The sequence below is a fragment of the Vanacampus margaritifer genome, chromosome 8 (assembly GCF_051991255.1).
Source record: "Vanacampus margaritifer isolate UIUO_Vmar chromosome 8, RoL_Vmar_1.0, whole genome shotgun sequence".
Lineage (NCBI taxonomy): Eukaryota > Metazoa > Chordata > Actinopteri > Syngnathiformes > Syngnathidae > Vanacampus > Vanacampus margaritifer.
The window spans coordinates 16,154,276-16,171,103 of record NC_135439.1 but is presented as its reverse complement, the minus strand read 5'-3'; the positions used below and the strand labels follow the sequence as shown (position 1 = coordinate 16,171,103).

Genomic DNA, 16,828 nt, shown 5'->3' with positions numbered 1-16,828 from the left:
GAATTTTTGACGTCTATAGCCGTCAATGGCAGTGAATGAGCTAATAATGGAGATGTGAGGGGAGTGCACATATCGTAAATGAGTGACTTGCAGTGTCCCTGCATACAGATACGGTTACAATTTTTGAAATTGTCTAAGAAAGCAATTGGACATGGAACTGATCTGATCTGTACTGTACGCTAAACGTGGATCAAGTAGTTAGGCATCACCACTAAAAAGCCTCTGAATTAGAGGCACACACATGGACAATTTAGCCTTCAATTCGATTAATGACCATATTCTTACATCCATTTTTTTAAAACATGAAATAAATAAACAATGGAATATTTCAGTGCCAATATCAGTACTTAAAAAGGGACCTGCATAAAACAATGCACCACACAACACATTTTATTCACACAGACAACATGAACAGAGATGAAGAGGCGCTTTAAACACAGTTATGCCGACCAGCATGAATCTAATTCAGTTAGTCGGCTGAGAGTTCCTTGGAAACGGTGCTCGACTCCAGCTGGCTCGCTCTCGAGTGTGGAGCCTAAAATGTGTGTTGAGGTGTGCAGACTGATTGAAGCATTTGCCACACACGTGGCAGCGAAAGGGTTTCTCTCCGGTGTGGATTCGGTGGTGTCTCTTGAGCATGCTGACCGTGGTGAAACTCTTTCGGCACACCGCGCAGCTATATGGCTTCTCCTTAGTGTGCCAACGCATGTGGACCTCCAACTGGCAGGCAAAGCTGAAGCCTTTTCCACACTCTTTACAGCTGTGCCACCTTTGTATGGCCGGGTGAGAGCTACGAGTAGCAGGCGACTTGAGGGATTTCATGTGTTTTAGTAAGTTTCCACTTTGCTTTCTATTGGTGCAGGGCAACCCTTTCACCTGCGGTCCCATGGATCCTGACAGATCTTTCTGGGTGGTTGCATGACTATTTGCAGCCGTACCATGAGGATCGCCGTGAGTGTCTTTGCCATCTGAGTGCACAGTGTGAGTGGATGATGAGCTGCTGGCTGCAAAGTGTCCCTCCTGGTCCCAGTCTGTCTTTGTCTCCTGGGATGGCAAAGGAGAAGGTGGGACAGTATCTCTACTGTACACGGTTTGAACTAACAGAGAACGTGACCCAAGTTGTGTCTCAAATTGCCCACGAGGTTCTTCTTGTGGCTCTCTTCCTTCATGTATACATGTGCTGTGAATGTCTCCGAGCTTGGGCTCTTTTTTCACTTGTGGTTGCACACTGCTTTCTCTTCTTGAGTCATAGATGTGGTGGTGATCTTGGGACTGGACAACACAGGCTTCTGTAAAGTTACAGACATCACTCAGGCAGAGAATTTGGTATAACATGATTTTTTTTTATAGTGATGCATTCCTTTATGAGCTGTGAAAAAAGAACAACTGAATTTGTTAAACAAGCATGCTTATCACTGTAATGATAACTGCAATATTGTAATATCGCGATGAGTGAAATATTACTATATTAAAAGCAGCACATCTGTTAAAAAGGTGAGGCTGTATTCCATTTGTGTAGTTCTAGCAGCCTCTGGTGGTTAGTTTATTAGTTCAGTTTAACTTTAATTAGGAATGTTTGGGCCACTCATATAAATCAGTCATACCAACAAATATATTTTTTTAAAAATTGGCAATATTGTGAGTTTTACACAGTATCATTTTATTTTTTTTGTATATCGCCAACCTCCCCACATTATCGTGTTAATTATCGTATCGTGCGGTTCACATCGTGATATTTATCGTATCGTGATGTTTGGATATCGTTACATCTCTACTATTTAGACTAATCGGCCCGAGGTAAATGTTTTGGCAACAACATTTCTGAATACTATCATATTACTTGTGTTGTGTATAAAAGTTGTGAGTTGTCAACACATGCAGTGCGCATATGATCAAAGATGTAAAAATTTGATAATCTGTTACCAACCCATAATATTGTGAATAGAACTAGAATTTATGTGTTCCCCTTATGATTAATGATATAATTTAATGTCCATCTATTTATTATTCATCTAATGAATAATAGCTGTACATTTTGGGGAAATTATTTTAATGCAATGGGGAAGGCTTGGATGATCAAGGCAGTGTTGAAATCATTGTGGTCAATGTGGGTACTGACGATGCCTGGCTTTATAGTCACACAGCTGAGTGAGTTGAATGTGTTCGACTCACTGCAATCAGAAAGTTACCACTACAAACAATAGTACAGGCACAACCCAAAATAAACACAGCAAGGGTATCATAGAAATCCCTTTCAACTCCCAAGTTCAGTAAATTAATTATTTTGCTATAGCTACGAATTCATTGGGGCCCCCACAATGCAAACTACGCAATAGTTGAGACGTCAGAAATGTTTCTATTTTGATGCATGGTGAGTCTTCATTGATACTGTTATCTTATTATGCATTTGTGCACATTGTCCTGACGATATTTTACTTGTCCCCTTTGTATAAATAGATAGTTACATTTTTTTTTAATAAGGATCAGGCTCTAGTTCTGTTTATTCGGAGAAAACCTATGGATTGGTGAAACGAAGTTGAATATATAGTGAACTTCTATCATATTAAGTTTATTGTTATTATATTTTTTTTACTGAGCTGTCAGTTTCCGTTTAATTGATAAACATGTTATTAGGGGGTGAATCAGTGATACCAACACATTAATTAAACATTTGACACAAAACATCACATGGGATGTGGCGTGACGCGACAAAAACATGATCGACTGTCAGTGGCTATCTCTCGTCCTTACCTGGTTGCAGTAAGAGTCGTTGGACAGCGACATTGAGAAGCCGTTTCAGGCGCTCGTTCTCTTCTTTAGAGCGGTGAATTTCACTCTGATATTCAACAAACGTGTCTTTGACGGCTCGGAAAATCTCCTCAGCGGCCGCTGTCAGTCTGTCGTTTAGAAACACGTTCAAAAGCTCTAGCTTGGTCATGTCTCCTGCTCCCCTGAAGCTGCGGAACGCCCTTCTGTTTACGTCTATTGAACCGGAAGCGAAACACTGCTGACTTCAGTCCAGTCGCTGTAGCGACAAGTGAAGCCCCGGCGGCCATCTTGCGTTGTCAATCGCTAAATTTATCCACGTTGTTTTCACGTTATTTTATGTTTATGGCAGGCTTTTTTTTTATTTGTTCATTTTTCCTTTTGGACAATCATATACCCGAAAATAAATAGGGCAGACGGGATGAAGCCGAAGCTTATTAATTCCCGTTCCCAGGCTCTTATTAGTCTTATCTTGGGAAGGGGGGGGGGGGGGGGGGCAGGGCAGGCCGATAACAGCAAAAAACAAAAATAAGTTATTATTGTAATAGTATGACGGCTGCCCTCATGCCCTGTCTTCAGCCGCGAGGCAGCGCATTTCACGAGTGGTCAGCTGAAAAGCTTATTATGCTTATTATTTTACCTTAATTTGATTAGACAGTGTTTATATCATTTATAGTGCCAATATCCATCCGATTGATTCCCTGGCCAATTAAATATCAAAATGACATGGCCTACGCAGCGCCATCTTTACCAGTTTTGGTACATACATGCAATCACTGTGACATAGGCTGTACTGTAATATGTCACTATTCTTCTTTTTAGAAAACAGTTTCCTGGTCTATTGTTTCTTTCTCTCTTTATACCAATATGTGTGTGAGAAGCGCTGGCAAAGTCTACCAAGAGGGGGGAGTGAAGTTCATTCTTTGAGAGGCTCTCATTACTCCTTTTACTCACCATACAGTGCACTCATAAGTTTACATACGCCAAATGTATATAAACTTTCAAGCACAACTTTATTTGGCTAGCCTCACATCCACTGGAGTGAACCCCAACAAAACAGGCTGGTTTCTTCCAGAATAGCAGACTGTTTGTTTGATACTGGCAAAGAACTCACCTTGTTAAATAAAAGCCTTTTTTATTTACACAGTAATGTGGACAAATCTCTTTGAACAGAGAACTTGTGGAAAATGTGATGATCACTGATCTGTTCTTGACTTTTCAAAGCAATGCAATAAATGAAAAAAAAGAGGAACATGACTATTGCTTAAATAATTCTCAGAGATGTACAGCATACAAACAAACAAATCTTTACCTGAGGTGTCAACATAAGTCATTACAATTGAAGCCTACTAAATAAATCTACTGGTAATGATTTGAGAAATAAACAACGTACAGCATTTAAGGTAAAGAAATCTAACAGGGAGAAGATGAGCTCCATGTGATTTACGACACTAAAATAAAATTCTGACATTAAATTGGCATTTACTGCTTAAAAAAATTCACCATTGAAAGTAAAAGCGACATTTCCTATTTACTAAAAGCAATAGGAGCAGCAGATTGTTATATACATATATAGATTTTCCCAGTGCATACACAGTATGCACAATTTTCCACTGATCATTTTTGCTTTTTCCAACACTTAAAATCTACCAGGTATCGTTAATGCTGCTTTAGGATAAGATTACAGAAAGACAACAAACATAAATCCCAAGTACATTTGTGATAAAGGAGTCTTAAGTATAAATAAATTTAGTAAACATGAACAATGTTTGCTGTTAATTGAGCTACGCCAGGTTAACTTTAAAAGGAAAAGCTGCCTCAGCTGCCAATCATGTCTGAGAGTTCCTGCAGTAGGTCGTCCTCCCCAATGCCGGGGTCCACATCTCCGTCCAGATGATCATCTGTGAATTCGTTGATGAGCTGCTCAAAGTCATCTGCAGCCGAGGTTGAGTTGCGTGACCCCACCACACTCTGCCTCCGGGATTTACTTTGGGGAGTCTTTGGGACAGAACTAATAGACAGAGAGATACTCATCAGTTTTATTTTTGTAATAAAGAACACTCACATTTACAAGAACAAATTATTCATTCTCCACAATTGTCTGTGAAGTCCCAGTTTACTCTTTCAGGGGGATCCTTATTTATTTCAGCAAGACAATGCCAAGCCACATTCTGCACCTTTCAGCGTGGGTTCATAGTAAAAGAGTGTGGGCGCTACTGTATATTGGCCTGCCAGCAGTCCAAACCTGTCACCCATTGGAAAGGTGTGGCGCATTACTGCATTAATGAGCGGCCTTGTGAATGAGACATACGCATTGGCCTTACTAACGGTGGTCTGTTCTAAAAATAGCTAACCAGTGATGGGACACTGACTTGATAAGAATTAAAAGGAGAAAAATGTAAAAAAAAAAAAAATTGAAACTTATCATGGTACATGTTTCTTAATTTACCAAATATTGTATATTTTGTTTAAAAATGTAATAGATTGTGTTGAATGAAAGAAAGTGCCATTTTGTTTACTCAAGTATTACAAAAAAATGATTAAAATAGCAGCATAAATGAACCCACTGTATACAAATTTCCCTCAATTTGGCTATTTTAAAGCCTTCCGTTCCTTTTTCATATGTATTACCATTTGGTAATCCCCATATGGTCTGTTATTTGTACAAATTATTAACAAATCTAAAGTATTAAAAATAGCTTGAAAGCAAATCTCATAATTCCAATGGACATGTCAACTGCCTGAGAAGTCTCGTAACTCCCATTTCTTCCTTCCTCCACAGGATCCTTGCGGCATTTTATCTCAACACTGAATTTGTCAAAGAGCAGGAAATGGAGTGAAATAGGGAGTGAAAATAGTTATGTTAGGTACATTTGACTAAGCTTTTTGTTAAAAAATTGATAGCTGTAATTCTCCGGTGCAAAAAGAAGCCCGTAAGAAGTTTGCGTGCAGAACAATTTCAACTAATTTGTCAGTCAGTTAATCAGCTCGTAGTTTTTTTGTATTGCATCACACATGGCACCTAGAGTTAGGGAAGCTGACAAAACAGCAGCTGTTAGCTCAGGAATAAAGCCTTTCTCTAGTCGGGGAGCTTAGTGCAACTGCAGACTTAGATGGCCATGCCTGTCAGCGGTGATGCGTCCATACTATTCTAGTTGTATGACCGCAATTTACATTAGCGTTTTACGATAATTTTGCAGACATGGTCTGTTGATGATGATGCGCAACAGTATAATAGCAATATAAGACATAATACCAACTTTAACAATGCAGTGTTTGGCAAATCAAGGAATATGCTGTTTTAAAAAAATATATATTTCATGAAAAGTAGTGTTTTAGGAGATTATTCTACCAGACAATGATATAAAAGATACAAGAATGCTGTACCTTCGGGGAGCAGAGCTGGCCTCCAAGGCAGTCGCAAGATTGACATCCAGCTTGGTTTCTTGGCTTGGACTGTATTTTGAAACATGGATGGTTTGTGACTCCTCACTTGAACTGCGGTTGGGTTCCAACAATGTGCTGGGACTACAGGAAACTTGAGGCTTCAGCTTGGCCTCTTTACCGGAGGATGGTAAAACCTTTAATGCAGTAAACAATCAGCCAAGGTCAGTGAACATATGGAACTATTTCTCTCAAGTCTTTCTGTCATTTATGTAATCATCAAACGGTTGGGAATCAAAGTGTTCTTCAAATAGAGATCCTGCAAAATAAGTCACTGTAACAAGCATTTATATATATATATATATATATATTTTTTTTTTTTTTACTTGTGCCCGTTACAACGAAGGCAGTGGTTGACGCGTCTGTCTACTATACACTTTCATTCCCAGTAAACAAACAAGACAAGTGAAACTTACCTTCAAGTCCCTACTTGCAGTTTCCTGCTGTGATTCCTCTAAAACGATGGAGGCGCTGTTCAGAGGTTTAACAGCAGCTACGGCAGACTGCGCTGCTCTCTTCCTCTTCTGGCCTGCATTCACTTGCAAGGTAGGCTTCATGACAGATGGCTTTACATTCAGTTTGGGCCTCACTGAAAAACACAGAATGAAAGTAACACAAGTGATTCAGACTTTTTATAGTTCATTTAAAATGGGACTTTAGTTCAAAACAATTGGATGGAAAGCCCACTACTGACAAGCACATCTTTGCTACAGCTGCTACATTCCCATGTGACTTACTCATGAGGGGAAATGTTGCAAAACAAAAAATGTTAGCGGTTTGCTGTTCTGCTTTCTCGAAGGTAAATTCAATTACAAATCCAAAAGAGGTGACTTGGCGCACGCACGGTTGCATGCACAGCAAATGATGACAACACCCCTGGGTCACACTGGCAGCCTCTGACAGGCACAAGATGGGGCCAGAGGAGGAATAATTTTTCCAATTATAATTCTCTTAATATTCAACTGTCAGGTCATATAGACAGATTTGAAAACTAGAAACTCCCCCTTTAACTTTATTACATGTTTTTGAAACTTTGAAAAGTTTACAGTATCACGTGCGTCTGATCAAATGGAGACACTTTAATAAGAATTTAAAAAGGTAAGCGCTTCCATTGACCATATCCATGAATAACCAACTTAAATGTTAGTGACAAAAGCAAGTGCAAGGTACCTTTTCTGTCTGTAGTATATGTTTTATCAGGAGTAGGCCTCTCTGCTGCCGCACAAAGGTGTCTCTCTGGAGCAGTCTGCTTGGCTGAAGATGGTGAAATTAAGGTTCTTGTGTTTTTATACAGGACCTTGTTGGAGCTGCCGGGACTTAGTAAGAGAGCGTCTTCCTGAGGGGGGGTAGGGGGGGTTAAACTTCTGACTGCAACTGAGCTCACAGTTGTGATGACTGCCGCAGCGTTGCTTAGAGGGCACTCAGTCTCAGATTTGACAGCTTTCAGCTTGCGAACAAGAACATTTTGGGCAGGTGGGACATTGTTACTATCCGGCGTGCTGCAGGTAGGAGATGAAGACTCTGGTGGTGTAAGAATCTTCTTCTTCAGCATACTACCCACTAATGGTTTTGGTGAAGAGGCTGCATCAGATGCCTGCTGGCTGATAGAACCTTGTCCAGCCATTTCCTGTTTGCGGAGATGTTTTTCACGCATAATCTCCTCAAATGTTTTGACTTTGACAATTTTGGAGGTGGTCTGGAAAGGCAAATGAAAATTACAGTTACAAGAGAATTCCAATCAATCAAAGCACAACAATGGTCACAGGTCTAACCTCAGGAGCAACAGGAGCTTCCCATGTCCTTTTCGTCACCTCAACACTCTTTTCTGCCATGATGTCACCTGCAGAATTCAATAAGCTTGTTATATGATGGCAGACTATACATTTTAAAATTTACGCATCCATCCCTTTTCTACACTTATCCATACTAGGGCTGAGGGTGAGCTGGAGCCTATCTTAGCAAGCTATTGACAAGAGGCAATCACATGGCACATATACTGCCAACCAACAACCATTCACACTCACAGTCATACATAGAATTTAGAGTCTTCAATAATGTAATCAACATTTTGGAGTGTGGGAGAAAACCTGAGTACATAAAGAAAAACCCACTCCAAAAGGCCAAAGACCGGTTTCAAAATCCCAACCTTACAACTCTGAGGTGGATGTGCTAACCACAAGTCCACCATGCCACCTTTAAATATGAAGAAAGATTGTGTGATAAACATTGGAAAAACTCTTACACTGAGAGGTCAGTTTATCGTTTTGCTGCAATCGTGGCTTCTTAGCACCATTCTCCCCCGTGTTGGGACTCTTAACTTCATCAGACTGAATTCGGGCTGCCTTTTCCTTGCGGATTTCCTCCAATGTCTTCACTCTAACCTCCCCTATTTTTGGGGAATCCGGGAGTGTCACTGCAGCATCTTGATATTTGCCAGGAACTTTCTCAGCTGTTGCTTTGAACTTCTTCAGACTTGGGTTCTGCTCCTGCTGATCCTCTTTTCTTTTCTTCTTTGTGTGGAGGATTTCAGTGTGGGGTTTGTTGAGGTCAATGGAGTGTTCCTTGATATAAATTGCTCGTTTCACGGCCATGGGCGTCTGGATGTGTGCTGTCTTGGTTACAGTGATTTCTGTATTCACAGGAGGAAGACAGTCACGCTTGCTATGAGACTTTGCTGCCTTTTCCATTCTTATTTCCTCCAGAGTTTTGATGTGAATTTGCTCAGGTGTGCAGCTCTCTTCTGCTGAAAAAACAAATACATAGAAGCATTATTTAACAAGGAAAACTACAATTGACTCAGCCACCACCAGGGGCGACTAAGGCTACGTTCACACTGCAGGGCGTGATGCCCAATTTGGATTTCTTTGTGAAATCCGATCTTTTTATGTACTGTTTCACATTACAAAAACAAATGCAAATTTAGGGTGCGAGTCCAAGCTCCACTGTTTTTGGTCTAATTTTCCCATAAAATGTGAATTATGTTATTTTCTTCTTCATGATTCATTAATTTTTGACTGGTGCTACTTATAGTCCAGAGCAACTCATAGTCATCCTAAATCAAGGGACATAATATACTCACGTACACATGAAATTACAAAAAATGGGTCACATTGTATATACATTAACCAGAAACTAGGGATTGTATTGATTGTATTATGTGTATGCTTGTGGATATTTTCATTCATTCAGGCCATTTCTTTCTTAGTGTGTTAAGTCAAGAGGGACTGCGTGTGCACTGAATGCATTGCAACGTAAATAATGGCGGCGTACATCCAAATTAAGTTTCTACAAAATGTATTAAAGGAACAGCAACATGAAAAATCTACTTTTTGGAGCTTTTAGTCATGTTAAAATGCGAATTCCTCACCAAAAACATGACCAAAGTTGTGTTTTCCTCCATTCACCCCATAATGAAAAATTCTAGGTTATTCTGCTCTCCAAGCACCAGCCCCTCCCAAACTGAGAAAAACCCGCGCCCATAAGCAACTGTGCGCGGGTTCGCTACCCGCTGTGGTGCTTTTTTTTCCCTTCTTCTCCTTTCCTCTAACCTCTCTGCTCCCCTCCTCTTCTACGATTTCTTGCGGCAAGGACCCGTTTTGTTTCAAATGTTTATTCAAGAATTGACGGCTTGCGTGACCAAACGCAGAGATCTAGCAGCCCGTGAAATTTAGAGTCCATTTTAAAAATCGTCTTAAAACCTACCTGTATGTTCCGCGGACGAAGGAGCCGGCTCGGACAACGTCATGAGAGGGGCGCGGCAGCCACAGGGGGAGAGGCGGGGTTTTACTGAACCGAGCGTTTTGACTTCCGGGTAAGAAAAATTGCCACCGAAGTAACTCATATTTCATAAGAAATTACATCGCGATTATAAAGGTAAGATTTCATCGTTATATGCCTATAGTTAACTGTGGAAGGGCTTAAAATGCCATGGTGTAGTCCCTTTAAACCAGAAATGATTTTTGAAAAATGAATCAAACCAAATAAATAATACAGAGCAAATTTGTCATTACAATCAGGGTTCATTTTAAAAGGGCTATTGCCTGCATGCAAACGTAGTCAATGTTTACCTTTCTGACACGGTGTTTGTTCCTCTTTCACAAATCTACCCAAACGCTTGGCCAGGCTATTTTTCGTAGGAACAACCTCCCCATGTCTTAGACCTACACATGGGACAAATTGTTGCATTATTTTGTCATTAGATTCTGTAGGAGTACAATGATCAAGTTGACAAGATGGAGCAATAATTCAAACTTACAAGTAGTGTCCCTTTGTCTCCCAAGCCTATCAGCAACAGCACCTCTTGATCTCAAAGTTTCGTCAAAGACAAGCTTGCCTAAGATTGAGAAAAGGAAAATAACTATGTGGCAGTGTGTCCATTTTTACCACTTAACTAATAAAAATTCATTTCTATGCTTATTGTCTTAGACAAGGGAACAGCATAGTTTTATTTTCTCATGTTATCATTTCAGTGTGTTGGCACCCTTAATTAAATATTCATTCAACATGAACTTGACAAAAGGAATAAAAAACATTAACAGGTCTAGACAAAAACGATCTTAATATTTTATATTTTTTTAAGAATATTTTCTTGCACAATCTTTTGAGGTAATCAAGAGGGTTTTTTTGTTTGGTTTTTTTAAATAACCGTCAATAGGGGCTTTCAATGATCCAACCAATGATGGAACTTCCCTATGTACCCTGGAAGTTTGCGTTCACACAAAAAACTGGTTCTGGGTCTGGGGGAGGAATTTGGTGCCCAAATTTATGCGTTTTATTAAATTTATTAATGAGTGATGAATCTAGGTGAAAAACTGAAAAATTTGAAGTTTATTCAAGCGCACGTAGTAGCTCGTGCACCATGCACGAGCTTGACACAGTGGTTGCAGTTAAACTTTAGGCCAGGGCTCCACAAGGCTTCTTTAACAAAATATATTTGGGTACATTAAGAAACATGCACCATGTTAAATTTTAATAAACTATAAATAAATAAAAACTGACTTGTGTTTAAATTCTTCTTAGCAGGTCACAGTGTCCCATCATTGACAAGCTATTTTTAGAAAAGACTCCAGCTACTTGTGTTGTCCATATGGACACACTGGCACCTACACGTGTATACTTAATTAAAAGGCCACTGTTAACTCAGCTCTGTACCAGCCCATGATATTGTGCACGGTTTTTAATTTCCCCTCCAAAAAAGAAAAGAGCTCATTAGCGGTGACAGACATTATTAGCGGTTATTGAAACCTTTACTTTTTAAACCACGGTAAATTGTCAAACCTTCTATCGTCCTATTTTGTTCCACTGTAAAATATATCTATAGATATGGATCAAATTGTCTTTTATTGGAGAGATGCACACACCAATTTTTTTACCTTCATTAGATGTATTGAAGGGTAGCCGGATGGCTGAAATTATGTTTTCTTTCTCGCCATTCGCAGAAATATCAGCACTCTGTATAGGAGGAATAGCTCTATTCATGCCAGCTTTTAGGGCCCTCCTCAACCGAATCTCCTCCAGAGTGCTAACTCCAAAGTTGTGTAATTCATCTGTTAAGAAAAAACATTTCCATTTAGCGCCCATAATCACTGAAGAGAATTTCAGTATTTGGCTCCAATTTTTGTCTCTCGCTGAACTCACCAGGCTTGCATCTTTTTCTAGGGGAAGGGCCATCCCCTTCCTCTGAGAATTGGTCTGGTAGCACAAATACACAAATGTTATAATGGAACAAATGGAAAAAATACTTTGATTGTATGGACAGTGTACAAATCGTCGACCTTCTTGAGTGACTTTGACATGTGTTACGAATGGGTGGTAAGTGTGCAATAATGCTCTGTGGATTTGAACCTTAAAATAATAGAAACCTTTTTTTAACACATCTTGTAACTGTTACAAATTGTGAAATAACGTCATGTCCACGTTAAAGTAGGGCTAGGCAATAAATGTAATTAATTCAATTAATGGGGGGGGAGATAACTGGCAGATTAGCATATACTTGACTTTGTTTTATGTGTTAATTGTATTTGTAAATAACACACGTTTAAAAATAAATGACCTGACAAACCTAACAGTGAGCTCTTAAGAGAAAGACCGTCCACATCCTAGGACTCCTCGATGGGATGTCATGGGGTCCCCCGTGCTTCAAGAACAATTTATGGGTAAGGGTTTTGGGGAAGCTCAATGTACTATATTGTTTTGAATAAAAGCCCACTATGTACTAAAGTGAGCGTTTCTTTTAAGCAGACAAATTATATCTGCCATTCTGCCACTAGATGGTGCACTAACAGAATATACTGCATAATAGAGTTTATAATGTGTTGTAATAAAGATTAATTGCTTGTTTGTTGGAAAATACATTACAAAAGGACCTTGGAAATAAAAATAAAATTGCAATCCCATTTTTGTTTGGGGGTGGAGATCACAATTATATAGGAAACTCACCATCTTCATCCTCATCATCATCTGCTGGATTAATCACTACAGGTGGATGAGTAGGGCTTGGGACTGGTTCCTGGCTTTCTGTCTTCATGACTCCTCTCAGCTGGGGATTGGGTGCAGTGGGTAAAGGAGTGGCTGGCAGGGGGGATGGCTCTTCATGCTGCTGTTCCTCATTCTCACTTTGACCTGGGATAGTGTTAGTGATAATTTTTGTTGAATTTCACAGGTGGGGTTGAAATGCTCTTAAACTTTGTAATGTAAAATAATCTAGGAATACACTCACTTGTGTCAGGTGGGATAAGAATGCCATCAATATAACGTGGCTTTTCATGGAGAAAGGCACAGTATGGTTTCTGGCATCCAGCTGGATGGGTCTCCCAATAACATGGTATTTCCTTCCGTTTTTTCTGTATCAATGCAAGAGTGTAACAACAACAATAATCTTAGAAGTATGGTCTGATCATATTCTTCCTATATCAGTGCATACTATGTCAATACATTTGAATCTTTTTTTAACCTTGGCAAACTAAAGGTACAATGAGCATCAGTAGATACAAATGGGATTGTCCAAAATTTAGATTGATTCTAAAGAAATTCAATAAAAAGTAACAACAACAACAACCATGGACTAAAACAGACACCAGAAACAGCCGTGTCTACTCCAAAAAAGCGCTGCCGCCTATAAATGGAAAGCGATCGGATCTAGTTGACAAGAGGCATTGGTGGCCCCGACACAGCGCCATACTGCTAATGTTGGACTTTTTTTTATATCCGGAACAATTAGCACAGTAGGGGTGCACTGATCAATCAGCCCTGAATGAGATCAGCTAACATATGCACCGATCACATTCCCCCACCGCCTAAGAGATCTGAAAATCAGCCACTGCCCTCTTCTGCTACGAGATGACTAATAGGCTTTTCATATTTCCTTCAGAAAACGACTTCATGTACAGTTTAAACAACTGCATTGTACTGTTTAATAGGTTTTGTTCAATAATTTACAATAAAACAAGATTGGCACATTGAAGGTATATGCTGGTTGCTATGAAAAAAAATCAGGATAGGCAGATAAGACTTTTTAAAGATATGGTGTGTAAAAGTTGACCACTATGTGCCAATTAATAGAATGGAGCCCAAGTGCTTGCATTTCGAATCACGTGAACTACAATGACTCAGAGATGACACTTTGTGAGCCTACCACAAATAATATTATTTGGCATGAATGAGGGAGCATCTCGGCGAGCGACAGTGACTTGGCAGCTGGGGAGAAACCTGGCGATCAACGTCAAAAGACAGAGCGGGCTGAAGTTAAGCGGAGCAGCTAACGAGAGCGGCTAGTGGGATTTAGCCAAGCCCTAGGCGGGATTGAACGGCTAACAAGAGCGGCTAGTCAAGTAAAATCATCTTTATTTATATAGCAGTGGAAGAAGCTAGTAAAAATAAAGTAAAAAGGAAAGCCGAGGGCGACAAGCGGTGGGAGCCCGAATCACGAGACTCAGCGACAACCACATGCAAGCCCCAGCTGTGGAAAGTAAGCGGCGATCAATACATTGGGTCAGACACTAGCTGAAGGCAGGGCTAACTACATTTATGAAGTTGTCTTTTGGGCATCTGTAGCAGAAAGATGGCGCTGAAACATGTTAGCTCTTATAAGGTGACGCTGCAGCCATGTAATATAATTACTAGACCTACAATTATATATTTAAAAAATTACGTTGATGTTATGGGAGTTTTTTTTTTTTTTTTGCATATTACTGAAATCAATAGTGGGTTTAACAAGTTAGCATTCAGTGATTTCCTTAAGAAAATTTGGCATCTCTGTGTTTGTAATGGTTGGATCCTCATGGAGCTAAATACTGTGGTCCAAACAGCTCTCAGTATGATGCAGTACAGTTCGACATCTAATATTTGAACAAACTTTTATGCGGTCCTCACCGTTTCATTGAATGTTATCTTTTTTAAAATGCTTCTTACTGTGATTTCCATGTGGCGAAACTTGCAGACAGTTCGGAAGCAACGTCCCTCTTGCCAGAGATTGCAGACAGTCTCATTGCCCATCGCGGCTTCACAGTGCCTGAAAGGGCAGCTGTCTCCCTTGCGGGATAAATGAGAGGGAATATTATGTGACTTAAGTTTATGAGTTTATCGGATCAACTGAACATTATTTGTACATAAACATTGCTTACTTTAGAGCAGGTAGAATAGTAAAAAAAGTAGCAGTCATCTCCATTATTAGTCATTGCGATGCTGGTTTAAGTCTGATCGGCACCAATCTTGATACAACCTCCGCAGCTGCTTCTTCCAGGCTAACAGGACTCCCTGAAAACACAGATCAATTCATTGTACAGTCTGGATTATAATTAAAGAGATTTTGAAATCTAAGATTATTTAACAGGAAAATGTTGACCACATTATATTCTCTATAAAAATGTGTTTTTTGTTTGCCTTACATTTATCTAATGAAATTACCTGGTGTGGGTAGAGGCGTTTTCTATTTCTGTTGCAGGTTGATGATGGAGTGTCCTTTTTCAGTATGAAATCCTGGAGGAACACTTGATCCATGAGATAAGAGGAAAGTGGGAGTTGGGTCGCCCAACACCGATGGTGGCTTCAAGTCCTTTTCCTTTCTTTCTTTTTTTTCCATTTAAGCATTTTTTTTTTTTAAATTTGCGAACACGAATTAAAAAAAAAAACTTGTAGTTTAGGGGGAAAAAAAGTGAAAATGCTTAATCTCACGTTGCAAAAAGGGCAGAAGTGCAGACTGGAGGATGGTGAAAACAACTCTTCTTGGGCTGGATGAAATTTTGCACACTTGGAAACATTTGCATGATAAAAGAAGGGAAAATGGCCAGGTATTATCTACCAATGTTGAAAGGGAAAAAATGGTCTTCTGCCCATGTATTCTCATAGGAAGGTATATTTTCCATTTCCACGGATCACAAAGGGCCAAAGGATGGATTTAAACCTAAAAAATATCAATCAAAAACACTCCCCACAGGACTGAAGGGGTTATTATTGAACAAACTTGACAATTCTTAATATAGGGTAAAACATCATGATAAAATATATTTTGTTAGTCTACCCCAACAAATCAGACATTATCATATCATTCCAGCCATCCATCTTCTGTCCATTTTTCTTAGTTAACTAATCACGTTTATCTTCTGCAATACAGTTGACATGCATTTTTAAATGGTTTTGTTCCATTTTAAATGACATTAAACAGCATTCAAAATCAGTTAACAATTGCTCTCTTTGTAACTTGGCTCCCAAAATTCCGTTTGATAACTTGGAGTCATATTTGTAGACAGATTACTTGTAAATGTATTATTTTTTCTACAGTTATATTGCTCCAAATATTTACGTAACTTAAAATTACATTTAATCATGACTCTTCTCAAGCCACGATTCATGATGATCACTTACCACTAACGTCCAGGATTTACTCATCCATTAGTAACCAAATATATATTATATCAGCAATCTTCTTGACCACTTTCTTCTACACACACAATTTGACTATTATGAAACCTACAGTACGTCCCGAGGACTGAGCATCCCACAATGGAGTTTAGAACAAGAAAAGCTAGTCTAACAAACACACTACGCCCAGCAGCAATGAACAAATGGAAGAAGCTTACCTAATTGTTTGGTTAAATCCAGATGGCGACTTTAACGGCCACGATGTGTATGTTGCCAAAATAAAAATAGAAATAAAATCACGTAAAAACGACGAAATCTGGCGTTGTTGAAAAGTCACTATTAATCTAAGGTTATAAATACAATCTTAATGGTTTAAACAATTATTGCTAGTTAGATATTATATCAATAACTTAATGAAGAAAATGTAATGTACTTTCAAATTTCGCCTTGTAAAATTACGGGTTTGAGGCCTACGTACAAATTTCTAGCCACCCTTACATTAAACGCAATGGCTAAAACAATAAACCAACACCCACCATATATCAGAAAATAGACAGAACTGTCAAATATAATAAATAGAAACAGCGAGAATTACCAGTTTCTTGATTAAAAATGGTTTGAGATTGAAGTACAGTACTGCAATGCAATGCAATCCTTAGCTGCCGCGTTCGGCCACTGGCAAAATGGCGGCTATGGTGACAGTGTTTTGCTTTTCTTTTCTTTTTTTTCTATTTTTGTAACTTTACTCAAGGACTTTATA

The 16,828-nt window shown here is 39.2% G+C and overlaps 2 protein-coding genes across 6 annotated transcripts; both read right to left on the bottom strand.

Annotated features, from left to right (window-relative positions):
* Positions 1 to 374: 374 nt before the first annotated feature.
* On the bottom strand, positions 375 to 2,989 carry LOC144056767 (uncharacterized). Its single transcript, XM_077573820.1, has 2 exons — positions 2,752 to 2,989; positions 375 to 1,289 (listed from the first exon to the last, which is right to left on the bottom strand). Exons 1-2 carry the CDS (start codon positions 2,936 to 2,938, stop codon positions 466 to 468), a joined length of 1,011 nt encoding a protein of 336 aa, XP_077429946.1. The 5' UTR covers positions 2,939 to 2,989; the 3' UTR covers positions 375 to 465.
* Positions 2,990 to 3,881: 892 nt separating this feature from the next.
* On the bottom strand, positions 3,882 to 16,778 carry zc3h11a (zinc finger CCCH-type containing 11A). Of its 5 annotated transcripts, XM_077573148.1 has the most exons (17): positions 16,664 to 16,766; positions 16,287 to 16,315; positions 15,115 to 15,186; positions 14,832 to 14,964; positions 14,620 to 14,739; positions 12,929 to 13,052; positions 12,649 to 12,831; positions 11,848 to 11,901; positions 11,583 to 11,756; positions 10,466 to 10,543; positions 10,278 to 10,370; positions 8,453 to 8,953; positions 7,983 to 8,050; positions 7,381 to 7,906; positions 6,627 to 6,799; positions 6,154 to 6,347; positions 3,882 to 4,777 (listed from the first exon to the last, which is right to left on the bottom strand). In XM_077573148.1, exons 4-17 carry the CDS (start codon positions 14,883 to 14,885, stop codon positions 4,585 to 4,587), a joined length of 2,535 nt encoding a protein of 844 aa, XP_077429274.1. In that variant the 5' UTR covers positions 14,886 to 14,964; positions 15,115 to 15,186; positions 16,287 to 16,315; positions 16,664 to 16,766; the 3' UTR covers positions 3,882 to 4,584. The 5 variants fall into 5 exon arrangements, with proteins under 5 accessions (XP_077429274.1, XP_077429272.1, XP_077429273.1 ...); XM_077573146.1 differs by having other exon boundaries at positions 15,115 to 16,315; positions 16,664 to 16,778; XM_077573147.1 differs by having other exon boundaries at positions 16,287 to 16,771.
* Positions 16,779 to 16,828: the final 50 nt, after the last annotated feature.